This window comes from the organism of the source record quoted next, unplaced genomic scaffold, assembly GCF_019419815.1.
Source record: "Pyrus x bretschneideri cultivar Hongxiangsu unplaced genomic scaffold, Pyrus_bretschneideri_v1 Contig1, whole genome shotgun sequence".
Lineage (NCBI taxonomy): Eukaryota > Viridiplantae > Streptophyta > Magnoliopsida > Rosales > Rosaceae > Pyrus > Pyrus x bretschneideri.
Window position 1 is genome coordinate 8,123,434 of NW_025999390.1, and position 25,587 is coordinate 8,149,020.

General features: G+C 37.5%; 4 protein-coding genes across 6 annotated transcripts; 2 read left to right on the forward strand and 2 right to left on the reverse strand.

The window, feature by feature from the left end:
• Positions 1 to 2,228: 2,228 nt before the first annotated feature.
• Positions 2,229 to 5,539, reverse strand: LOC103946828 (2-oxoisovalerate dehydrogenase subunit alpha 2, mitochondrial). Of its 2 annotated transcripts, none has more exons than XM_048583340.1 (9): positions 5,188 to 5,539; positions 4,515 to 4,651; positions 4,210 to 4,392; positions 3,881 to 4,038; positions 3,666 to 3,765; positions 3,301 to 3,412; positions 3,065 to 3,204; positions 2,775 to 2,960; positions 2,229 to 2,637 (listed from the first exon to the last, which is right to left on the reverse strand). In XM_048583340.1, the coding sequence occupies exons 1-9, from the start codon at positions 5,420 to 5,422 to the stop codon at positions 2,470 to 2,472; spliced, it is 1,419 nt and encodes a 472-aa protein (XP_048439297.1). In that variant the 5' UTR covers positions 5,423 to 5,539; the 3' UTR covers positions 2,229 to 2,469. The 2 variants fall into 2 exon arrangements, with proteins under 2 accessions (XP_048439297.1, XP_048439292.1); XM_048583335.1 differs by having other exon boundaries at positions 5,198 to 5,538.
• Positions 5,540 to 8,600: 3,061 nt separating this feature from the next.
• Positions 8,601 to 13,102, forward strand: LOC103946772 (signal recognition particle receptor subunit beta). 2 transcript variants are annotated; one of them, XM_048583345.1, is made up of 8 exons: positions 8,601 to 8,828; positions 10,090 to 10,164; positions 10,539 to 10,810; positions 10,888 to 10,970; positions 11,402 to 11,488; positions 11,700 to 11,848; positions 12,070 to 12,201; positions 12,618 to 13,102. In XM_048583345.1, exons 3-8 carry the CDS (start codon positions 10,651 to 10,653, stop codon positions 12,805 to 12,807), a joined length of 801 nt encoding a protein of 266 aa, XP_048439302.1. In that variant the 5' UTR covers positions 8,601 to 8,828; positions 10,090 to 10,164; positions 10,539 to 10,650; the 3' UTR covers positions 12,808 to 13,102. The 2 variants fall into 2 exon arrangements, with proteins under 2 accessions (XP_048439302.1, XP_048439307.1); XM_048583350.1 differs by lacking the exon at positions 10,090 to 10,164.
• Positions 13,103 to 16,743: 3,641 nt separating this feature from the next.
• On the forward strand, positions 16,744 to 18,910 carry LOC103946773 (ABC transporter G family member 5). The gene has a single exon (XM_009357564.3). It carries the CDS (start codon positions 16,844 to 16,846, stop codon positions 18,860 to 18,862), a length of 2,019 nt encoding a protein of 672 aa, XP_009355839.2. The 5' UTR covers positions 16,744 to 16,843; the 3' UTR covers positions 18,863 to 18,910.
• A 487-nt stretch (positions 18,911 to 19,397) lies between these two features.
• Positions 19,398 to 25,459, reverse strand: LOC103946774 (protein trichome birefringence-like 14). Its single transcript, XM_009357565.3, has 5 exons — positions 25,143 to 25,459; positions 24,388 to 24,648; positions 22,523 to 22,720; positions 20,810 to 21,005; positions 19,398 to 20,545 (listed from the first exon to the last, which is right to left on the reverse strand). The coding sequence occupies exons 2-5, from the start codon at positions 24,542 to 24,544 to the stop codon at positions 19,711 to 19,713; spliced, it is 1,386 nt and encodes a 461-aa protein (XP_009355840.2). The 5' UTR covers positions 24,545 to 24,648; positions 25,143 to 25,459; the 3' UTR covers positions 19,398 to 19,710.
• Positions 25,460 to 25,587: the final 128 nt, after the last annotated feature.

A 25,587-nucleotide genomic window follows, 5' to 3' on the forward strand; every position in this document is an offset into this window, starting at 1 on the left:
CTCTAAATAATTGTAGTGGGTTCTTCCCACGACTGCGCACTCTTTCACTATTTAGTTTAAATTAGTTCTAGTTTGGTTTTAATTTATTCACTTTTTCACATCACTTACCCTTATGGTTACGTCACCTCACGATGACGGCCAGCATGCTTGGACAGTTGGACCTCCTAATTAAGGTCGGGGTGTGTCAATTTACTCCTCTACTTTCTTTCTTCTAACCTTTTCTTTTGTTAATTTTGATTCCAATTTCTTTTTAAACTGTCATACATTTAACACACACACACACACACATGGTGTGCGACCTTTATCTAGTATTTTTGTAATGTTTATGTGTTTTTTTGGGAAAGAAGGTTACCAGAAAGTCTGGCCACCTATACAAATTATAAGTAGTTATCAAACAAAGTTGTAATAGACGCTGACAAAATTCCCAACAATATCGGACAAGATATTTTTCTCTTGTGGAAACGAATTGGCTCCAGAGATGACACAAAATATAATCTACTACCTATTAATAAAACTCTTTTGTCAACAAAATAAATTATAAAGAGGCAATTTGATATTCTATTACGAAATACACATTCTGCCTTTCTTGGAGTTTAAAAACAGGTCACAATTAATATATTGATTAAAATGCAACAGTTTTACTAAAGTTTTAGTGTAATTTAAGGTTTTATATGAGAAGTAAAATAAAAATCATTATTGGGCCAACCTCCAGAAAAAGCTGAGAGCAAAAGTTGTCATAAGGAGAGGGGGAAAGAGAAACACATTTGTTTTTCTTCCTCCCATCTCCTCCACTCCCTCGTTTTCTTTTTCTAGTCTATTGCTGTCACATTCCAATTATGAAATACGCTCAAGATCGACGAGTTACATAATTAGGATGTAGTTGTACAAGAAATATATAAACAATGGGTACATGAGATATCCAGGGAAAAACACCTTACAATAAAATCTAGTCCACAATTTATGTCCAAAATAACTAAATATAACTTGAAGGGTACTAACCTTACTCTCAATTACATTGTCCACCACAATTACATCACTTGAATCCCAACATCGTGAACAGATGTACTAGGTTTATGACAAAACCCGTAAGCAGTGAAACTCGTGCGGTAGACAAATAACACAAAACATTTGTGATTGTCAAACAATCTCATATTTCATGATTCACTATTATGATTCTCATCACACGTCATTAGAGATTTCAATCAATCATTACACAACCCATTATAGTGCTGGAATGACACACCTTCATAATACTCATGCGCTCATGTGGGAATGAGATCAATATTTATTTCATCATTGCATCTATTTTGCGTTAATTAGGAATGAGTCACATCCAAATCTGCTTCTTGCTTGGATAGCACTCTCGGAAACTCGATTGACCTACATAGGTGTTCAATCATCTCTTCTATGTATGTTTATTATATATTATGGGCTGGTTTGGTATTGCTGTGTTTTGAAAAAAAAACTACTTCTGCTGTGTTGTGAAAATAAACTCATTTTTGCTGCTTCACATTTTCAGCTTTTTTTTCACCAAAAATTGTGAAAATAAACTGTTTTTAAGTGTTTACCAAACACCTTTTTGAGCTCAACTTTTTTTATATCAATTTTTTATAAAAGCACTTCAGTACCAAACCAATACTATATTAGAGGTATTGTGTGTGTGTGTGTGTAATAACATTATCGGCATTCAATCATCTCTTCTAAATGGTAACTTATACCTTGGATTCAGTTAGTTTCATTCTGTATTTAGTTCTGGAAAGAAAAAGACGTTGCATGAAATTACTTTATTGATTGTATATTTGTCCAGACACTTCAATATTGCAGGAGTGAGCTTCTGAAATTATTCCTTATTTAGGAATCTTTCAGGACACCTCTATTTTTGTCCTTGTAATAGCAAAAGCTAATAATTCAAGAACAAGTTGTTATTTAATTAATTTCTTGTTTTTGAGACGCAGTCTTGGAGTTTCTATCTGGAAAATATTTTCTGCAATTCTGACACCGGTTTTTCAATGAAAAATTTCAGAAGCTGGGGGTGTGGTCGCAGTTGCTGCATGCAGGGAACCCATGGATTTCTCAAAAGGGAAATATCTTGATCTTGATTAAGATCCACCATGGATGAAGTTGTCTTCCTAACAAATGTTTTCGGAAGCAGCAACGTTCTGCGTTAGTATTTTGATACAGTGTCTTCTGTGTCTAGGATATTTGTTCTCTTCGGCCATTTTTGCATATATCGGTAACTATATCTTAGTTTTACAGTTTGCATTTTTAACAATTTAGTCTACAGTTTGTATTTTGAAAGTTACTTATCCAAACATACGGTAATGAACAAGTGATGAAGGACTTACTTATTTTAATTCTACTGTTTTGTGCAGATGCATAAGTTTTCTTCATCACTAATCTATCTTCTACCTTCAACTTAACGAAATTTCTTCCCATATTTCTTCACCGTGCCTTGAATCTAATCAGAAGTTAGAGAGGAAAGTTGGACGGGTAATCGCGGGGGTGTCTTTGAATTGTGTCTCTGAGCAGTTTCTCCTGCTCGCGGAGATCGGAAGAGGGAGAGTCATATACATCTGTGAAAATGTCAGCAATTGGAGGTTTGTCAACTTTTTCTGCTTCTTGGATTGCATGTAATATCTGCATTGCAACAAAACCGCATAAACAATTATTCAGAAAACACGATTCTCATATTTGGATCTTACACCTTCCATCTGTTCTGTTCAACAACATGTTCTGAAGCGTTTCTTCCAAAAAGAAGTAATAGTACGTCTTACCTGCTTTCTCGCACTGTTTCTGGCCTCTAACTCTTGCTTATCACTCCACCAACTATTGTTTTCCATCCACTTTCTAAATCGAGATACAGGGTCTCGTTCCATTTTCCACCATTCAATCTCTTCGACTGGACGATACTTCGTCGAATCATCTGAAGTGGAATGGTGTCCTACTCGATATGTTAATGCCTGTCAATGGAAAAGATCGAAACCAAACATCAAAAGTTGAAGAATATGAGTTTCAACAATGTGGCTCACAAGGCCAGGAAACCAAAAAAAATCCTTTTCTTTACCTCAATTAAGATTGGTCTCTGTTCTCTGATTGCCATGTCACGGGCAGCATGAACTGCACCGTACACAGCAAGTGCATCATTACCATCTACTCGGATGCTTCGAATTCCATAAGCCCGGCCTTTGACGACAACGCCATCACCTGCCCAAAGAAGAGGAATAAATTATTACTTTGCTTCTATGCATCAGCACTACGTTTGATAGAAATTGTAAAAATACAAGCAGAGAGATGGAATACTCCGAAACTGGTCTGATGTAGGTGTACTGATAGCCCATCCATTGTTCCGACAAAAGAATATAACCGGAGCCTCCTTAACAGCCGCAAAATTCAAAGCAGCATGGAAATCACCCTAACATAATTTGATTCATCAGAAAGGAACAACCAAAACCAATGCCCTCTAACTTATAGGGACGCCCCTCCACAAAAACAGTGAAATGCTGGGCGTCAATGGGATAAATGCAGAGGCTATAACAAGATTTTGAATCAACAGAAACATGAGGTACTTAATAATCTTGTTCGCCGCTTTTAATTATATTCGCCCAAGGCTATTAAAAACGTTGGAGGTGTGAGCACTTTTAGGATAAAATTCAGTGGTAGTTTACCTCGCTTGTGCCACCATCACCAACATACGCGACCACACATGCATCTTTCCTGTCCATCTTTAAAGAATATGCAGCACCAACAGCCTGTGGAAGTTGTGTGCTGCAAAGCAATATAAATTATTTGTGGTGTGACCTTAATCATTTTAGTGAAGCATTTGAAAATGGTGTACATATCAGCCAAAAATAATCTCCGACATAAAAAATTTATATCTTACGCCACGGTTGATGCTATAGTTACATAATTGAGCTTGTTAGATCCATAATGGATCGGCATCTGCCTGCCTTTCCCATAATCAGCTTTGTTACTGAAACACTGGTTTGCAAATTCTTGTAGAGTGAAACCGCGCCACAATAGCACTCCTGCCTCCCTGTACTGCATACATGTCAAAGAAAACTTCTCTCAGCACCTCTCATGATAAACTATTGAATCAACTGATGAGGAAAAAGGAACTGAAATCTTAATGAGTAGGAATGCAGGTGTGGCGTATTGAACTAGAAAGGATATTATAGAAAGTTCTTATATATGCGTATATGTGGTGGAAACCTGAGGAAAGACAATGTCGTCAATGGTGAGTGCTGCCGCAGATGCAATATTGGTGGCCTCTTCACCAACTGTGGTCAAATAGAACGAAATCCTTCCTTGCCTTTGTGCTTCATAGAAAATGGTGTCCATGGTCTGAAGAGTAACCATGTTGGTATACATTTTCACAGCAACTTCCTTATTGACCTGTTTAAATTGGTAATATATAAGTCGCAAGGTTACTTCCTACGGGTTATATTATATTCGTGTTCGTAGAAAAGAAAATGGAAACTCATTATTGGAAGCGAGACAGACGGAATTTGCAGTACCTCTACATAGTTGCTGGACAAAATTTGGCTCCCATTGTCGTCAAGGACGCGATAACAGCATTCCCGCTCCTCAGCAGTCTCGGATATGAACCTCATTTCAGGAGTGAACTTGACCTTTCCTTCGGGAACACTAAAGCCTGTAGTGAAGAAGCGATATTCTTCAGCGATTATATGTGTATATATGCAATGTGCAAGCTCACGGGGCCTCTCGGAAGCAAATTTATGAAATTACGCAAGAATGTCTCATCTTGTAATTCATCCAAGATATTAAACACCACCTCAATGGTGCCTTACTTGGTTCCTAAAGTGCAGTACTAAATCTCTCGGAAGTAATAACCGCAAGAGTGTTTTAGCAAGAAGGTAAAAGTGCAAACTCTTTCACGGCTGAACATAACAGATCACGTGGCCCATCGGAGTCATTCTTTTAGGTAATGATCCATCAATTCAATGTTGGATCACTCATCACGGAGCAAAATTTGACAAGAACATCTTTCGCTTCTAGTTTGCTATATTTTTGCTTCCGCTAAACTAGTCTAAATTCCGCCGCCTGACTCTGTCCTAAATCAGTGCTGCATCTCAACATAATCTAGTTCTTGTATAGAAAGAACAGGAAATGAATGCAAGCCAGACGCAATCAAACTGGAAATTGAAGAGTAAACTCATAATTTACAACAGTAAGCTACCTGATTGTGATTGCGATCAGTCGTATCCGAATCCGGCATCTTTTCCGCATTGACGGATTCAAAACGGCGAGAGCAGAAGTTACTGAAATCTCCGGCTGCCGGGATTCGGAAAATTTGAGGAAATGAAGCAGTAAGTGGAAGTGGAGATTTTGGAGTCCAAGAGGCGCGACCGAACGATGATGATTTGAAATGCTTGATAATGGTGCTACCTGATTTCCTCATCATCTTCTTCTTCTGAAAATGTCCAACTTCACAGGGAGAGAGGTAGGGTTTGTTTAGCTGTCAGTGCATGGACTGTCGTGGGAGAACCAGTGCTCCACTTTGTACTACATGGAATTGAAGATAAGAGTGCCAAATCAGTAGGACATATAAAACAGCCGTTTCGGAACCAAACTTGTTTGATTACTATGGACCCATTGCCCACTACCAAAAGGGATCGATACCCATCTTACAACTCAGATCCCACGTGTCTCTTCTTCGTGTTTAACAATAAATTATTATGCGACGTATCCCTTCTTTTCAATCCATCAAATCAAATAATTGCGTCATTGAAATTTGATTCAACGGTTATAAACAGAAATCCATTTTAAATGTTATAATAACTTTAGTTGTTAGATAAAATTTTAATAACACAAATTCATTGATTTGGTGAATTAGGAAAAAGAAATCCGAATATTATTATTTTCTATTATTAAGTGATACAGTAATACCACCTGACATTGCCGAGTGGTAGTATATCTCGACTCATAATTAGCCATCCGTACTGCTAATACAAATCGTCAACAAACTTAAAATTCTGCCGTTTAACAGCCAACACCACGTTAAAGGGTTTTCCTTTTGTTCGGGGGGTTAATTAATCTTTATGGCTACTCCGTCGCTGTCGCCGTCTCGAGATTTGACCACTTCCTTGCGGTCGCATGCTTTTGAATAAAATTGAAATTGCAGATGTTTGATAGAAATAAGAACTTTCTTTATTTTTGCCGTCGTAGATTATGATCAAGCATAAAATTGATGACTTATTTCTCAAAATTAAGAATTTCTTAAAGAGGATTGAAGAGGATTTGATAGTAACCGAAGCAATTGAAGAAATAGTCAAGAGTTGAGGCGCATCGAATCATCGATGGCTGTTTGTTTTCAATTCAAACAGTGGGCTGGCTTCCACCATCTTCTCCGATTAACTGGATTTGGGATTTATCCCATCTTCTTGATGTCTTTCATAATTATACACTTATAGAAAATATTATTGCAGAGAAATTGCAGATGCAAACGTAAGGCACTTGCTACCAGTCTCGCCACCGTCAGTTCGTTAGTCAAGCTTTTGGGTAGCGTCGGCAATATGGTGGTTAACCACCTTGTCTAGGGTCTGTTACTTCATAATTAACTGCAGAAGTTTGTGTATTAATGTCCACATGGCAAAATTTGAGTGGAGACTATAGTACCACTCAGCCATATGCCAGCTGGTGGTACCATATCATAGTATAATTTCTTGTGTTTAACAATGAAAAATAATAACCAATTATACTACGATTTTTTAGATTAATATAACTCTTTATTTTGGTTTTTAAAATTTAAAGTTAATGAAAATGATCCTGATTTGTTCATCATCAATAATTTGTTAAAAAATCTCTTTTAAAAAAAATAAAATGACATAAATACCTTTAGTTTTGTCAATAATTTTAGGCATTGAATAGATTAACATTGTTCTTTAATACTCTGGCTAAATTTCAAGGATGGAAGAAGGTTAGAACCTCAAATTTTTAGACAAAATTTGGGTTTCAATTCCAACCATTACAGTTGGTCTGAATAGTAGTTGTTGGGATAGGAGATCAGTACAAATCTAACTCGTGCGCATAAATATGATTATTATCTGCAACTTTAGAGCCAATTTTTCTTTTTCTTGGAGAATAGATTTGTCTTGTGATGAACTTAAAAAATCTGGAGTATCATGTGTTCTCCGTGAGCACCTGAGCATCAAGGTTTTAAAAACATTAGGCGCTAGTCAGAAGGCAGATTGGGGGGCAAGCACTTAGGCGGATTTATGTAAATTTATAGTATATCTTGTAAATAAGTGATTATTTACACTTAAAAAAAAATACTTGTATGAATAATAAAAGACTGATAAAATGCAAAAATAGAAGTATAAGAATACACAAAATATATACATCTAACAAGTTCAATATGTAAAAAATAGTAAGCACGTAATCATGATGAGGAGTATTCTTGGATGATAGACTAATTGTTCTTGTTCATGATCCTTGCATTGGATTGGTATCTAGTTTGTTCATGATCCATTTCCATAAGTATACCACCATGAAACTAAAAATGAAAAAAAAATACACAATTAATAATAATAATAATAATAAATCTAACCGCCTAGGACCACCTAGCTCCAGACCGATTTTTCAAAACGATTTGCACTAAATTGCGGCAAGCCTTCACCGCCTAGGCCAACTTTTTAGAACACTAGTGAGCACACTAGAAAGTCCATGCATTGGTTTCAATAGGGAGTATCTCCATTTTTTTCCTAAAATCAAATTGATTGATAAGAGAATTGTTTAAGACTATCTTCAATCCTTAGGTTAAAACCTACAATTTTAAGCCCATAAAATTTAGATTTTAACTAGAAACAACTTTTGTACTCCAACCTTTATGGGTTAAAATTTTAGCCCTAGATCATTAAATAATGAATTTAGGCTTTTTTTTAAGTAACCTTTTAAAAGAAAAAATTATGTAGATTATCATAATTTTTTATGAACTAAAAATATTTAGATTCTGATAAATATTGAAAAATCACTAACCGACACCATGAAACTTGTGAAACACTATGAAAGAATATGAAACACATAAAAGAATTTTTTTTTTAATTACTTTAGCTGTTGGATTTAAATTTGGACCCTTACATGTTTTTTTTACCGTTGGATTTCATCAAATTAGATTTTAACCGTTGGATTCAATAAATTTATAAATATAAAACTAAAAAATATATACATATATGGTGGACCAGCCCCACTAACCAAGGGAATCTTAGGCTAAATTTGGCCTAGAAATAAGTTTTGGATTTTAACTCATATTTGACCTAAAGGTTGGAGCAAATTAAGATAAGTTTAGAATCTAAAATTTGATTTTTACTCCATTTTAAAAGAAGCATTTTAAAAAAGACTTTTAAATAATTAAAAACGCTTTTTAAAATATTTTAAAATAATTGTACACATTTATACTAGGGTTGGGCAAACGGATCCTGGACCCACGGGTAGGGGCGGGTAAGGGCCGGGTCCAAAATTTCTAAACACAAAACGGGGCGGAGCGGTTCGGATATACCATATTAGCGGGGCGGGGCGGATCTTGAAATAGAAGTGGACGGGCCCCCGGCCCGGCCCTGTTTCTAGAACGAATAATAGAAGAAAATCAAGAAATTATTTCCTCCTGGTCCTCCCGACTCCTCTCATTTCACAGTTCACTCAGACCTCTCTCCTCCTAACTCTCTCCGATCGTCCTAGCTCCATACATCGCTACCCTCCGTCCGTTGCCATCATCATCAGGCTTCGATCTTCTTTTCCTGACTCACTCTCTGGAAATCAGTTTCTCTCCCTCCGACGAACAACGAAGTCGAACAACTCGTGTACCCAGCAAGGTAAATATTTTCTTCTGCTTCCTTTCATTTGCTGCGATTTTCACATGGACCTTGCTTGTTTTTTGGTTGTGATTTGATTGAAATGGTCATCTGGGTCTGTTTTTATTTGATTTTTGGAGCTGGGTTTTTGTTCTTTTGGGATTTAGTTTGGTTTCTCTTGTGAAATGTGTTGGGGGTGAGCTGGATTTGCGATGAGTGAGTTCTCTGGGGTGAAGGTTGATTGAATAGGGCAATGTTATTGGTGTGCTGGGTTTACATTTTTATTTTCAAAATGAAATTAGGGTTTTCTAGATTTAGGGGTTTTGTTGAGTTCTTAAATTAGGGTGCTCATAGTCCTCTGATTCCAGGTCCCAGACCATCATCGATTCACCATCGAGAACACTGCTACCAACATCATGCTAAAATTTAGGAAATTCTGAATTAGGGTATTTTTATTTATGTGAATTTTTGGTTTAGGAATTTAGGATTTTTTAATTAGATTTGTAGATGCTATTCTGGGTTCTCAAAGTGAGCAAGACCCCAATTGAAAATTCATGTGGGTTCTGTGACTGTGTGCTTTTCCCAGTCTGCGTTTTGACCCCAATTGAAAATTCATGCTAAAATTCGTTTTTTCTTGTCCATTTTTGTATGATTGTTAGGTTGATATGGATGGTTTTGGGATTTTTGGTTGATTGTTTGAAATATTGGAGTTTTGGGGATTTTTTGGTGTTGATTAGGGGTAGGGGTTTTTGATTGTTGATAGGGATTGTAAGTTTCGGGGTTTGGGAATTGTTTTTGAGGTTAGGATATGTTTTATTTCCCGAGAAAACTTGTGAAGAAGATGGAAGGAGTTCTAGTTTGGGATTTTTTTTTTTTTTTTTTTGTTCATTTTTATGGCCCTGCGTAAAGATTCACAGCCACTTGACTGAATTACTCCGCTGCTGTGCTCGTTGGGTTAGTGTTAAGGGATTGTGTTATGCATGCTGTGGTTGCTTTCCCACTACAATTACTGCCACCCAGTTGCCTACTTTTTATCTCTCATTTATCTTTACCTGGTAAGAATGTTACCATTCACTTATGCCCTTACATTTTGTTTTCATTCATCTTTCATATATATACATTTGAAACTCGCAGCATTAGGGTCTTTCGCCTTCGATACGTTTTATCAGTGTTATTTAATGATTATTTCTGTTAAGGGAAACATGGTATGTAATATAATTTGGTAAATTGGTATGTGCTAAAAAGGATGTGATTGAAGTGAACTTTTCTTGCACTTGTGAAGGTTCATGATAGGTACATTACGAGATTGCGGAAGAAATTACAGTTTGAGGAAAGAAAACAGGCTAATAAGAGACGGGTAGTTTCTTACTTTTCCCATTCTGCATTTTCAGTTGTTATTAATTGCTTTATTGGTTAAAAATTATGCAACCTGAAATGTAACCTGAAATGTAACTCGGTTTGTGATTCGGGATACTAGTTTAGGTTCGGTATCCCATACCGAACCAGCCCTAGGTATTCCTGTTTTCGTTCATCAATAAGAGATTCTGAATGCTTAAGACTTAAAGGTTACAAGTGACAAATGAATTTGAGATTCTTTAGTGTTTAGACTTGAATTTTTACAAGTGATGAATTTGAGATTCTTTTTAAGAGTCAAATGTCCCGCTCATATTGTTTCTTCCATAAGTTTTCTTGCTATAAGCTCCTAATACCCGTGTCTTGGTGTTCCCTTAGGGTACTTTCTCCCAAGCTGAGCTCCATTCCTTCTTTAGACATTCCCAAGGGCTGAAGAAGCCAAGAATCACTGCTACTGAAACTGAAAGTTTCCTAAAATCCCAAAAAAAGTATGGAAGGATTAGAACTATTGAAGGAACTGGCAGAACAATGGAAGAAACAGGCAGAGCAATGGTCATCTCACGCCCTTCAATACTTTCATCAGGTTCCGCCCGAGCAGATTTATGCTGCTATAGCGGTCTTGCTATTCACCTCATTCTTACTCTTGTTGGGTACGTACTCTTGTAATTTATTTATTTTCAAAAGAGTCCACAGTAATCTATATATTTTCTTTATCTCTGTGTTGTAGTAAGGTTGTTTAAACGCCCAAAAGCTAATACCATACTGCTGAGTGGGCTTAGTGGCAGTGGGAAGACTGTTCTTTTCTATCAAGTAAGCGCTGAGATTATTGGATTTTGTTCTTCTAAACATTATATGAATCACTGCTTTGTAGACTCAATAGTTGATCCAATTTTCTAAATCGTTCATTAGAGTGACTAATGTCATACTTAGTCTTTAATATGTAATGCAAACAAAATTTATCTAGACCATATGACTGGTTATTTGCTCTATGTCAATTAGAAACTTGATTGGGTTGGTCCTGTGCTGATGTTGTATCCCTATCTTTTTTCTGATATAATTTGGAAGTCTACGTCTGTTTGAGATAATTTGTTGTTTAATGCTTGGAAAGTAATATATATAGAAATTCTAAATGCCTTTTATTAATATGTCCATCTTTCCCTGTTTCAAGTTACTTTGGTGATCTATTTATGCCTTAGAAATGTTCATCTAACTTTTATGCCATGAGTTGATGCACATGCCAGCTTCGGGATGGCTCTTCACATCAAGGTACTGTCACTTCCATGGAACCGAATGATGGATATTTTGTGCTCCATTCGGAAAAATCAAAGGTATATTTCAGCCTCTTGTGCTCGTATGCAAATAACTATGTTCAAGCTATATTCCTTGTCTGTTTAAATGAGGGCAGAGTTTAACTTATCTGTTTGCTTTTGATATGTAGAAGACATTAGCTACATCATTTTCTTCCCTTTCTTTTGTACTGTTGTTCTGGTTGACTGTCAACTTGATCATGCTCACCCGTCTATTGGTTTTTAATGACAGGGTGGAAAGGCAAATCCTGTTCATCTTATCGATGTTCCTGGGCATTCTCGCCTTAGAGCCCAACTAGATGATTTTCTGCCTCAAGCAGCTGGGATAGTATTTGTGGTTGATGCTTTGGAGTTCTTACCTAATTGCCGTGCTGCTTCTGAGTGAGATTTCCTCTTTTCAGTAAAAAAGCTATAATATGATATTGAGCAATGGCTACTCTGTTTCTATGTGCTTACATCCATTCTAGAGTAATAAAAATGCTAGTAACAAATGGAGGACCCTGAATTTGGGATGTATGCATAATTGCATATAGATGGATGATTTGCATGCAACCTAAGGTTTTCACCTGTAAGGCTGACCCGTGGCACTTTATTTGCTAAAGGTACCTATATGATATTTTGACTAAGGCGACTGTGGTGAGGAAGAAAATTCCAGTTCTTATTCTCTGCAACAAGACAGACAAAGTAACAGCACATAGCAAGGAATTTATTCGGAAACAACTGGAGAAAGAAATGTAAGATTTGAACTCTTGTAATTATAGGTTTCTTTTCTCTGATTGATTATAATGTTTTACTCAAACTTTTCAATTCTGTATGGGACTAAATTAACTGGTAGTTATATGCACTCGTAAATCATTTCCTGCATCTTCATTTTTTTTATGAGAAATATCCACTGTCTTCATGGTTTCCAAGGAAGATAATTTCTTCTGATCAACATGTTTTGCTGTGATTTTCTAACTTTCATCCATGATGCATTCAAGACAAAATTTTCCATACAATTCTCTGTTGGTTTTGTTTTGTAAAGTGTTCATTCGCCGACAGGGCTCTATGATATGGTGATTTGCATTCATTATTCTGTTTCTGTTTCATAAATCTATTTCATTGTTCATTGTTCATTGTTCTGATACATTTGACATTTAACACCATACAGTGAGAAGTTACGGGCATCAAGAAGTGCAATATCAGCAGCTGATATTGCAAACGACTTTACCCTTGGAGTACCTGGCGAAGTATTTTCGTTCTCTCATTGCCAGAACAAAGTTACAGTTGCAGAAGCGTCTGGTCTAACGGGTGAAATATCTCAGGTGGAGCAGTTTGTGAGGGAGCATGTGAAATCTTAGGATGTGTCGTCTCCTCCATTTGATGAATTTGTGATACTTTTTCTTTGAGGTTGGGTTGAACATTGTCTATTGATGATTGAAAAAACTGACTAGATGTGCAAAATGGGTTCAACTTTTTTTCCAAGGGAAGTGAAGGGAGGATGGAAGGAATTCAACAGAAAGGAAGAGAGAGCAAGGAACAAATAGATTCATGAGACGTAATACCGACGACTGTTTATGGTTGATTTATTGTGCTTAAATTGATTGATTATGATGCACGGCTCAACTTGTGCTTAAATTGTTTCGTTGATTTTCATACTGTATTTGCACGTTGTCGAAATCAGCTCAGCTCGTCGGAAATCCAGCATAGTTTTGCCTTTGCTGTTGTTTCCGACTACCATTTCACGGTTTCGGATTTCAAAAGAGCCGTTGATATGTTATGCGTTCATTTTAAACCATACATGAGTGAGTATACTAGGGATCTTAGCTGGTGAACCACTTTGAAGAATGAACAGAAAGAACTCCTAAAGTGTCGATAAACTCTTACGGTATTTTCTCCGGTCCTTCAACTTCACCCCATGTTGCATGAGTGAAGTTTGCCTTATTTTCTATCGAATCCCTCACTCTTATGGAAAGGACCACTCGTGCAACGCCAAATCCCTCACCCTCCTGGAATTTAAATACCTCGTCCATCTAAGGAGTCCAATTCAGGAGTTGGATTTCTTATTTCGCGTGGGCACCGCCACTCTCTTGATTTCTTCAAAGTTAATAATCGCTTTACTACTCTGTAATCAAAATTTAACTCCTTGTCTCAATTTTTTTACTTAAACTCATCATAAAAGGTTTAGGGACGAAAACTAAACTCGGGTAAACTTTAGAAACATTTGTGACAATTTTTTTTTTAGTACAACGATATATTTTACACTAAGGGGAGGGAGAGTTTGGCTAACCACACAATGGGTAGCCTAATTTGGTATAGAGTTCGTCATCTACGAGATTCAAACTTGAAACTTTTTACTTACTAGTAAAGAGGAATACCACCCGCCGTTGTACAAAGTGACTTTCTCACAATTTAAGCTACAAACAAATAACTAAAAGAAAAAGGCAAAACGACCTATTTGTAAGTTGGTTTGAGGACTTGAGGAGAAGAAGTGGGTAAGAGGATGATGGATGGATGGGGCCAGTCAGTCACGGGCCTAGTTAAATTGCGTTTGCGTGTGTTTGTGTGTGTGTGTAGACATAGTCAACGGATGTAAAGTAAAAGGAGTGAATGAATCCGATTGGCCACTGGGCATTGGTGGGGCCCACGTCGCGGCAGCCGGTGGTGGGTTCGCTTCGGGATGGGGCCGTCCCTGACCACAGACCACCATGTAGTAATATAATATTATATATAGAATTCACGGGCGCTACAACCCTTCATGCTTGCATGCATGACATGTTGATTCTTTCTTGATCCAGACAAAAGCAAGTCTGTAACAGCAAGAAGTAGAATTAGATGAAACGAGAGCCACGAATTAAGAAACCTAATCATTCACAAGCTTGAATTAATTAAGATCCAACGCCAAGGAACATCATCTTACCTCTCTTTCTGTCTGTTTGTCCTGCTCTCTCGATCGTTCTCCTCCACAGAAAATATTCACCCGTCCCATGCCATCATTTTCATTTCTTTTCTTCTTCTTTTCCCCTTCAAATTTCAATGGACGGGGAAATGTGGAGGAAGGGCAACTTTCCACTTGCGCTATTGCATATGAAGAGGTATCAAATTAATTCATTGGGTTATTAACGAGTACTTATTACGATCTGTTTAATTTGATATCACCATAATATTTATGTGAGGTTGGTAGTGATGATGATGGTGCAATGTGAAATCAAACTAAATAAATTTTAACATGTACCCATTAACAACGTAATAGGTTGATTTGCTATCTTTATGCATATGTATATGTCTATTTTGTTGAAATGAAAACTCTTTAAATTCGTAGTATTTTGAAAGTAGACGAGAAGGACTTTTTGTTTTGTGAAAATTAGAAGAGGATTATCTCATTTGAAAATGATTGGAATGATCATAACGTTTCTTTTTAAGTAATTTATCTCCTACTTTCAAATTAATTACAAAATTTTCATTTCAAAACGAAGCCGTAGGGATAAATCCTACCAGTACATAGGGTATAACATGATTTCATCTCAGCCACAAATTGAAGGCCCAACGGGGCCCCTGGTTTATGCCCTTGCTCAAGTCCCTAGCTGAGCTAGGGGACCTGCACTCCTACTCCTACACATAATTCCAAATTGATGATGTGGGCACTTACTCTAATCTCCCTTACTTAATTACCTAATTAAACATGAATTTCATCAATTAGCAGCAGGGTTCTTAGAGTAACAAAACAAAACAAAAAACAGAATAGTAGATAGCAATCATCTTTAATTTTAACCACCTCGAAAGCCATTTTTGTTTTGTTTTAGTTAATTAATTAGCATTTCAAGTTTAAGAAAATTATTAACAATATTTCTCCAGAAATAAAGGCTTTGATAATTAGGTTCCAGCTGGATGTAAAGTGTTAACACAGCATTATCGCATGGTCCCAAGGATAAGCGATCGCTAGCATACAAATACGATGTCGTATAATGTAGAAACAAAACAAACTTTCATATATATATATATGATATACACACACTTGTATTGACAATTGTGGAAGAGCAAAAGTTGATTGTGTAAAAGAACAAAGTTTACACCGAGAAACTGAGAGATGCCACTTACCAAGGCCACGTGAACTTTCTGCAATTCTGCATATGCAACTTTCCAGGACAAAAATCAAAACAGAAACATAAAGCTTATGTTGGAGAGATTTTTCTCAATGCATGGAACACCGGCATATCTCATTTGTCATTATATAATTGGAACGACGTTCAAAAGAAAAATTTATCTCTATTTAAATAATGATATATAGTGTATTACTGTATTATCATATATTTCGAGCACTTTGAAAACCTCTCTTTATAATGAGCACATGTAAGTGAATCTTATAGAAATAACTTCTAAGATGTCCAATCAATTGAGGTTCAAATGAGATAAAGCTTATCTTAAGTTATATGATTATGATAACTCTCACACTAAATACGATCCATATTTTATTGAACCACAAGAATAAGTACATGAAGTTTCATAGTTTTGTGATATATACCTTGCCAATGACGTGTTTGCCCGCATATGTTTTTTCTACTCTCATATATACAATTAATAGGAATGTTAATAGTCTTTTTATTTTACCTTTTCGGCTTTATTTCTCATGTTCCAATATTGCATGATAATAAACTGTCTAATTTTTTTTATACATTGCCCTTGAAAGATAATCTCTACAAATATTAACTGATATTTGAAACTATTTAGTCATATAACAATATTTAGTAAATAAATAAATTATGTTTCTCACTTAAAATTACCGATAATCAAACGGTTCAATAATTTATATTTTGGTTGAATTTTTTAGAGTTGATATTTAAATTGTGATTTAAAAATTAGACAGCTCCAAGCTACAAAAATATTAAAAGAATAACTAAGAATGTCAAGTGAAAAGTTTGCTAGCATCCTATTTAATTAAGGGTAATGCTAAGGAGATTAAATTTGTAAACAAAATTTTGGAAAATAAATGACATGAAAGTTGATGATTGATTTATTACTTAAGCGTTGATAAATGTGCTCATTCCTATTGGTGACACATCATTTAATTTGCAAATTTATCTCCGAATTTAGTCTCCTTAGCATTATCCTCTAATTAATCACTTTGCAATACTCATATCCTATCCATGTATTTTACAGGTTAGAAGAGAAGATTAAAAAATTAGAGGAAAAATTAGAAAACATAAATTAGGAAAAAGAAACAACAAGGCAATGTAGTAGCTAGCTGGAACCCTTGTTTACCCAAAAAAAGAAAAAAAAAAGAAAAAAAAAAAAAAACTGGAACCTTATATTTAGCACTGAGCTGAGCTTTGCAGAGACAAACAGGAAGTAAAGAAAAAACAGAGAGGCAAACAAGAGAGAGAGCTCTTGAAATCTTCAATGAAGAAACAAGGCAGTGAGATTGAGGCAGTAGGCATCTCCTACAAGATTAATCACACACCCCACCGCAACTTCTTCAACATCTTCAGCCAAAACAAACAACCTGCTTCTGCTTCTGCTTGTGCTGCAAAAGTGGCTGTAGTAGCAGTTGAGGATGATAGAAGATCATCGAGAGGAAGAGCAGGAGGAGTTGGTGGGCAAGAAGTCCTCAAGGACGTCAACTTGCGAGCAAGGCCATGGGAGATCCTCGCCATTGTTGGTCCCAGTGGAGCTGGTAAATCTTCCCTCCTTGAGATTCTCGCCGGCAAACTCACCCCGCACGGCGGTTCTGTTTTCGTCAACCAAAAGCCTCTCCGCCAACCCTACTTCAACAAGGTCTCCGGCTACGTCACCCAAAAGGACACCTTGTTTCCTTTGCTTACAGTCGAAGAAACCCTAATGTTCAGCGCCAAGCTCAGGCTCAGGGTTTCTCCCCTTGAGCTCAGCTCCCGCGTCAAGGCCTTAATCAACGAGCTCGGCCTCGCCCATGTCGCCGCCGCCAGAGTCGGAGACGACAGAGTTCGGGGGATCTCCGGCGGAGAGAGGCGGCGTGTCTCCATCGGAGTCGACGTCATCCACGACCCCGAAGTGCTCATCCTCGACGAGCCCACTTCCGGGCTTGACAGCACCTCCGCCCTTCAGATCATTGACATGCTCAAGACCATGGCTGAGACCAGGGGCAGAACCGTCATTCTGAGCATTCATCAGCCGGGATTCAGAATTGTGAAGCTCTTCAACTCAATCCTTTTGCTGGCCAACGGCTCCGTCCTCCACCACGGCACCGTCGATCATCTCGGCCTCAACTTAAGGCTCATGGGGTTGGAGCTCCCTCTTCATGTCAACGTCGTCGAGTTTGCAATCGACTCCATCGAAACCATTCAACAACAACACCATTCCGCACCACACAATAATATTCTTGTTCTTGATCGTCAAAGTCGAACTGGTAAGCTGACTCTGCAGCAGCTGTTTCAACAATCGAAGACCAATAATAGTAATGCCGGTGGCGGAGGCGGAGGAGGAGTAGTGCCACTTGAAGTTGACGACGATAAAATCACCAGTAATGAAGTTTTTCCCGATTTGGATTTTACTAATTCGAGACTGCGAGAGACGATGATCCTGAGTCATAGGTTCTCGAAGAACATATTCCGAACAAAGGAGCTGTTCGCGTGCCGGACAATTCAGATGCTCGTCTCCGGACTAGTTCTAGGCTCCATCTTTTACGACCTCAAAGACGATCGCACCGGAGCCGAGGAAAGGGTAGGTCTATTCGCATTCATTTTAACGTTTTTGCTGTCGTGCACGACGGAAGCACTGCCGATATTTCTTCAAGAGAGGGAGATTCTGATGAAGGAGACTTGTTGCGGAAGCTACAGGGTCTCGTCTTACGCCATCGCCAACGGATTGGTTTACCTGCCCTTTCTACTAATCCTGGCCGTCCTTTTCACTCTGCCGCTGTACTGGCTGGTCGGACTCAACCCTAACTTCACGGCCTTCTTCCATTTCTTGTTGTTGATATGGTTGATACTATACACTGCGAATTCCGTGGTGGTGTGTTTCAGTGCACTCGTGCCTAATTTCATCGTGGGAAACTCGGTCATTGCCGGCGTCATGGGGTCTTTCTTTCTCTTCTCCGGTTACTTCATCTCCAAGCATGAGATTCCCGGGTACTGGATTTTCATGCACTACATATCGCTGTTCAAGTATCCATTCGAAGGGTTTCTGATAAACGAGTTCTCAGGGTCGGACAAGTGCTTGGAGTATTTCTTTGGGAGGTGTATGGTGACGGGAGAAGAAGTTCTCAGAGATGAAGGGTATGGGGAGGAGAGCCGGTGGAGGAATGTGGCGGTCATGGTCTGCTTCGTCTTGTTTTACAGGTTTATTTCTTATGTCATTCTTAGATGTAGATGTCGATGCTCCCAGTCCCAAAGGGGCTTCAAACCTACTCCTCCTCCTACGCTCACTGCACCTCCTTTTCTTTAACTAGTAATTGTATGATTATATATATATGATTGTATTATTTTGTGCTCACTCATCCATCTCTCTCTCTCTCTCTCTCACTCTCTCTCTCTCTCTCTCTCTCTCTCTCTCTAGATTTCTTTTTCTCTCTGATCACGAGTGTGATATGGATGATGGTTCACAATTCACATGTCCTTGGAATTTAGTAGTTTGAGATGAGATAGCATCCCAAGAAGAAAATATCGCTTCATAAGAAACAAAAATGAAGGAGCGACCTCAAGCTAACATGGCTCCTTGTTCTACAAGGATCAAGAGATGGACGTCTATCGTATACAATCTTACTTTAGCTTTGCAAAGAGACTGTTTCCACGACTCGAACCAGTAACGTTTTGCCCACAAAGGAGCAACAAAAATTAAGAAGCAAAATATGCATAACATCCTCTAACAATTGTAATAACATCCATTTGAAAAGTTGCCACTAAAATGCAACAAGGTGCCAATAGCATAAGCTGCATAGTCAACAAAATATGCACGACTAGTTCCAACTTGCTACGAATCGAAAAAAAAATCCTCATTATATTAGCAGCAACTCGTACTGTAATGGTACAATACACGGTACAACAGGCAGAGTCCGAGCGTACAATTCTTGCTCTCCCTCTGTATATTTTTCGTCATATGAATAACACCTATATGAACAACTAGAATTCGATTCAGCGGGAAATGGATTCGCAATTGGTGCTTCACCTTATATTCTATCAAACGCTGAAACTTACAAAACAAAGGAATTTCATACCAGATAAAACAATTGGCCTTCTTATCAGGCCATGAAGAATATCGGATTTGGTTATACGACGTGGCAAGGCCGCCGCCTCCTATATCTGCGCAACAAGGAGTTCATTCCATGCATCTGGAATTCCAGGTAAGCACCAGTGTAAGCAATCATTTGTGCCTGCATTTCCTTTTCCTCTAATGGTATAGTGGGATATGTGACCTTCGTCTCTCAATTGAGAAATGGCAGTTATATCCAGTAACTTTACTTTTGTACCTTTCAAAGCACCCTCGATCACTGAATCACTGGATCCTTCCTGGACTACTTCACTTCCTCCTACCAACGGAGTAGTATTGTCGCAGGTACCCCCAGTATTCCAGTCACCATTGAAGAAATGCCTCGGTGAAATAGTCCGAAAGAAAGCTTTTAGGCGGGGATGTGATGGTAGTTGTGAATCAACCCACCTGGCAATACTGTACACGGTAAAATTCTTAGCATTCCCAATTTCTGCACGCTTCTTGTCTTGATTGGGCTTTCCGTTTACATACATTACCCACCTGTTACCATTAATCTTTCCCCTATTCCAATGATGCCCTGTATTAAGAACCAGCACATCAAACCGGTGAAGGTATTGTCTCAAGAAAGCTGGGGGACGATCCAAATGCATGGCAATATCACTGGCTCGGTCTGAGATGTTAAGGGGCACCAGATCACACAGGCTTGCTGACCAATAATATAAGATAGTGGTATTGGTGTTAGAGAATCGATAAGCCCAGCCATCGGGACGAATGGCTCCCCGACGTTTGACAAGGCCATATTCCTTTCCGACATTCTCAACTTCGGGGCTTTCTTCTCCGCCAGTTGTCATACACATCAAAGACTGGAACTGCTGTCTACCCAATGAATCTCCTATGAAAGCAATCGTTTTGTCCTGCATCCTGAAGGGCACATTCACATTTAGAAGACAGACCACAGCATGATAAGCCATTTCTCTGTATTGCACCAAATCTCAAATTCGGGAGAACAATGGTCCATATTGTTGAAAGGATTTAGAAGTAAGATCGTATGAAATGATTCATTCACGACTCAGGGAATATTCTAGACTTCTAGTTGAAAATTTTAGGTGTGCTTGAAGTGGAAACCAAGGGAAATTATATGGTTTCAGTCCAAAATTCAAATAAGTTCAGACAGAAAAGAATTACCTTCTCAAGAATGCAGAGCGTTCAAAATCTGGTATTTCACAATTTGCTGGCTTCCATTGGTAACCCTCAAAAGAAAAATCTGTTCGTTGTGTCAATCTACACGCCCACATTTCTGATAACCACTGCTTACATTTAAACCCAGAATATAAGGGGTGCCTGCTGTCTGCAACCCATCTACCCTTGGCATAATCACACACTGCATAGGTGAAAACTCCACAAGCTTAGGAAACATTGAACCATGAAGCACGAGATGATAAATCTGAGAAATGGAAACCTTTCAACATAGCAGAGAAACAGCGTAAACAACAACTCTACAGATGGATAAGGACTTTCCGGTGAAAAAATACATGCATAATGTATTTATATTTATGTGAACTTCAACATAGTTTAATTGAACAACTCTGCCATTACTATTGTAGTGTATTATTCAACAGGAGTCAAAATTTACAAGAGTCAACGACTCAAGTGAAACAAAACGAGAGCAAACCACTGAAGTGATGAAAACAAGAGCAAACCACTCAAGTGATGCAAAACAAGAGTAAATGACTCAAGTGATGCATAGCAAGAGTAAATGACTCAAGTGACATAAAACTGAGAATTCTGATGTTCAAGAAAGTGCTAGGTTAAAATTTGGTTCAGAACACTTTCACCCAAGTGTTTCTTAGATCCTTCATATCAAACAAATTCTTCAATCTTCTCTTCAATAGAAACAATCCAATAAGCAACAGGTATTATGCAATTGATGGCTTGACACAACTTTATGTCGTTCTAAACCATAACATGATATGTTAAGAGTGAAATCATTTTTTCACTTGACCGTGAAATACATGGTACTGTCTTTTAACTATTTATTTGATTTTCGTTTTTCCTTTCTAAATTAGGGAATGCAGCAGATTTTGTCTCCATTCATAATATCTCCAAGACCTCCTTCCGCTGAAGTTGATTTGGTTAAAATTAAATGTAGCAGCCTTTTCCATACCATTGTAGAGAGAGAGAGAGAGAGAGAGAGACAGGTTTTAGGGCATCTTTTAATTATGCAGTACCAAACCTCAAATCAGATCTCATACTGTGGTAACATAGGGCCTCATCAGATTACCACTATAAAAGTAAAGCCAGTTTATATTTTGAAGAATTAGTTGCCACTAAGCCCAGAAAAGTTTGCTCTCAACTTTGTGCACAAAGAAAAAAGAATATGAAAGGAGAAATTACTATTTCACTTTTGGGGGATCATCAATCCATAAAACTGATTCACACACTGGTAAGGAATAGGGTTGGCATGTATCCATCCAGTAAGACAATCAAACAAGGCAAAGAATATATATCTTCAAGGAAATTAGCTGCAGCAGGACAAGGTATATAATAATATGTAAATGTTATGTGCCTAACCAGAATTAGGTTCAGCCTGACCGGTTTCCATAGACACCACTTAGAAATATAATTTTCAACAAACATCAACAAGAATACAATCATTCCATGTCAAATGAGCTATTGGCGTGAAATCATCATGGTAAACTGACCGCCAATCAATACTGTCTACAATTTTTTTTTAATAAGAAATACAATTCAGAGAGACAAATTTAATGTACTATTCTATTCTATGGGACCCCTCAATTGCATAGTAGTCCATGAGCAATAAAACAATAAGATAACCGTAATTACCTACAAAAGTTAACAATAATGAAGCTTACAGCCCTATGAGAAAGGAAGCTATACCTTTAGTTTGGAAAGATGTCGCATTCCCATTACTTTCTTGCATTCCAGGAGAGAATGCATACATAGAATCTATTGGGGCAGTGCCAAACTTTTCTACTACTTTTGTATCTTCTGCTGTATGCAAATGTAAATCCTTCCCTTTAATATTTCCATTTGTCTTCATAGGTTTGGAGGAATTATTTAAGTCTCCAAAAAAATCTGAATAAAAAATGAATAAAAAATCATCAGCTGGCAGACAAAGAAGCAGGTATAAGATGAGGTCAGTCCTTGCAGCATTGAAGACGACTAGTTCATTTCAAAAGACAGTAAAACAACAAGGGAAGAACATGAGTGGTCAAGAACAACACTATAAAAGAAAACACAAAAAAGTTACCAAAAAACTAAAAGTAGACACAGCCATCCAGACTAAAGAACTCCAGCCTGCCAGTCACGCCAATATACTAGAAAAGGAGATGTGCTTAAACTCCTTAGAAACAGAAGCCCAAAAGGCTGACCAAAACTGACCTCCTTTCAGCGCTGACTGAAGAGGCAGGCAAAACTAGTGATAAATAGCTGAAACAGCAGTCTTCAATCACTTAGCAGACATTTTAGCATTTACTAATGAGGTCAACTAGTGAGCCTTAGATCCTAATTACTTTGACAGATAAGAAAGTTAGCATTTACTATAGCTTTCAAGAGTCGTTTAGTAAACAAATAACCACGAATCATGTCATTCTCATATCTTCATTTGGCCTTTCCTTCAGCACTGACCAACTAGACAGGAAAAACATTATTTAATCTCACCCTAATTTGTGATATTTTCATGCAAGCAATAGTTATCTACATATCCCGCATAGCCACCAAAGTTCACCCATCATCCTATCCTAATTCTAACTTTTTTCTATAATAAACAAGCATTTTGACATTTATTTTATCCTTATGTCAATTTCACTTGTACAGAAAATAAGTTTCTAAAAACCTGTGAGTTTCTCCAAAGAATAGTCACTAGAGTACTATAACAATCATGTCATGTGCAGTCCAGCCATTCATTATTATCTATCACAGATGAATCATGGATGAAATAAAATAAAAACCGCACTCAGGTACTTCATGGCCATCACTTTTCTTGTGTAATTTTATTGTCATATGCAATAAAATATTGTTTCCTCCATAAAAGATGCTAGTATGGGGAGTTACAAGGATTATCAAAATTTAATAGGCAATATAAATAGGTAATGTTTTGGTACAGTTGCCTTCTCATTTCTTATAACTACTTTATAAGCTTTCTGCAGACAAGGAATCTTGTTTTCTTAGTGTTGTGGTATTATTAAAGGTGCGATCGCTGAAAATCATCACTAGATGATAGATCACATTAATTTTTCATTGCCTTCTCACATTATCTGGAAAGTACAGGATTTGAAAGACTGGACTAGGCAAGTAGATTCAATTCTTAAGAGCAGCTGTGCTGTACAAAAATGAAGTTATAAGTTTCTATGCTACTATAGTTTGGCAAATAGGCCGTGGCACATGGGACTCATGTTCAAATTAAAGAAGAGAACCCAAGTCCATGTTGCGAACAAAGTGTAGGCATAGCAGGCACAATACCAACAGTATTAACATAATACGGCAGGCAATCTTTGTCTCAAACATTAAACCAGATATTGGTCCAATTAAAAGATCAGGGTAATATACATCTTAAACTATTTACAAATCGCAAGAACATTGTTCACCATTTTCTCTAAGGCTAATCTCTAACGAATTTTCATGCACATTTTAACCCTTAATCGTCTCTTGTTATTTTGTTGCATAAATGTAGAAGAAAATATAAAAAGCTTGATTGGTAACAAAAAAGAGAAAAGATAACATGTATTGATGGGGAAACAAACCTATGGAAGGCATTGGAAATCGCTGGCGCGGCAATACTAGAGTATCAGCAAATGGATTTTTCTCCCACGCCCAAAGTAATATTGTTGTCAATACAAGGGCAGCCAGAGTGAAAGAGATTGGTTTCCCAATCAATTTGTAGTTATATCCCCCTTTCATCTCCCAAGCAAAAGGCAATTGCTCGAAGTTTTGATAGCGGAACGCGATCAGCAAAACTCCATCAACCTTAAGCGTCTGATTGTTTAATTACTGGAGAGTTTCAGCTGCACGCAATACAGAAAATGCAAAAAAATGAAATAAATAAATAATTGGAGGGAAGGGGAATTAAAGTCACAGGAAGAAATAAAACCCAGAAAAAGAATCAATTCACCAAGTTTTTTTTTATTAATTTTGGAGGGAATGAATTAACAATGTAATTAGCTAATTAGCATATATTTGGTAAAAAAATCCTGTATAAAACAGTCCAAAAAAAGAAAGATAGATGCAGATACAGAGAGGCACAGCATTCACACTATGAAACCCAAAGGTAACGGCAATAAACGAAATATGAGATGAACAGATGGAAAATTCAAACCCTAATTAGAGGAACGGAAGCCAAATCGAACCCTTAATTTCCCAGATTAAGGTAACGATCCACTGGCACAGGTAATTAACAGAAAACCAAAAACAAAAGGAATTGAACCTGATAGAGAAGTCCTGCAGTACTCGGTTTTAGAAAAATGGAAACAAAAAGAGAAGGAAATAGGTGAATCAGTACCTCCTCGTTGCGCTGGTTGAGGCCATTTTTGCAGGCAATGTGAGTCGGCGAAGCATCTCTACCGACTACCATTCAACAGAGATCGCCACCGCAGACCACCACCGACCTTTTCCTTCCGATTGAAAAGCTCGGCTGTCACTCTCTCATACTCTCACTCACCCTACCGTCAACGGAAATTCGAATTGTGGTTAGAGAGAGTGTGAATTAATTAATTGAGACAATTTGCAGGGAAGGGAAGATGTAAGAGCAAAGCAATCAAAGAGAGAGATGACCGAAAGAAAAGGAAAGGGGTCGCAGCACATAGATGGGCACATGGATCCTCTTCGGATCCATTCGTTCTAATTTATCATATTCGTGATCCGAATTATTAAAATTTAATCTAATAATTATAAATATAATATACTTTAAAAATTATAATAATTTTAATTGTTAAATTAAATTTCAA

Bases quoted from the DNA above. Each gene is read 5' to 3' on its own strand.
- LOC103946774 (XM_009357565.3), bottom strand. From the start codon at position 24,544: ATGAAAGGGGGATATAACTACAAATTGATTGGGAAACCAATCTCTTTC. The intron at 22,721-24,387 runs GTTTGTTTCCCC...TTTTTTATTCAG, and splicing joins ATTTCCAATGCCTTCCATAG to ATTTTTTTGGAGACTTAAAT. The intron at 21,006-22,522 runs GTATAGCTTCCT...TCACCTATGCAG, and splicing joins GACATCTTTCCAAACTAAAG to TGTGTGATTATGCCAAGGGT.
- LOC103946772 (XM_048583345.1), top strand. From the start codon at position 10,651: ATGGAAGGATTAGAACTATTGAAGGAACTGGCAGAACAATGGAAGAAA. The intron at 11,849-12,069 runs GTGAGATTTCCT...TATTTGCTAAAG, and splicing joins AATTGCCGTGCTGCTTCTGA to GTACCTATATGATATTTTGA. The intron at 12,202-12,617 runs GTAAGATTTGAA...AACACCATACAG, and splicing joins AAACAACTGGAGAAAGAAAT to TGAGAAGTTACGGGCATCAA.
- LOC103946828 (XM_048583340.1), bottom strand. From the start codon at position 5,422: ATGATGAGGAAATCAGGTAGCACCATTATCAAGCATTTCAAATCATCA. The intron at 4,652-5,187 runs GTTGTAAATTAT...TCTTCACTACAG, and splicing joins TCACAATCAGGTAGCTTACT to GCTTTAGTGTTCCCGAAGGA. The intron at 3,205-3,300 runs GTATTCCATCTC...TTCTTTGGGCAG, and splicing joins TACATCAGACCAGTTTCGGA to GTGATGGCGTTGTCGTCAAA.
- LOC103946773 (XM_009357564.3), top strand. From the start codon at position 16,844: ATGAAGAAACAAGGCAGTGAGATTGAGGCAGTAGGCATCTCCTACAAG.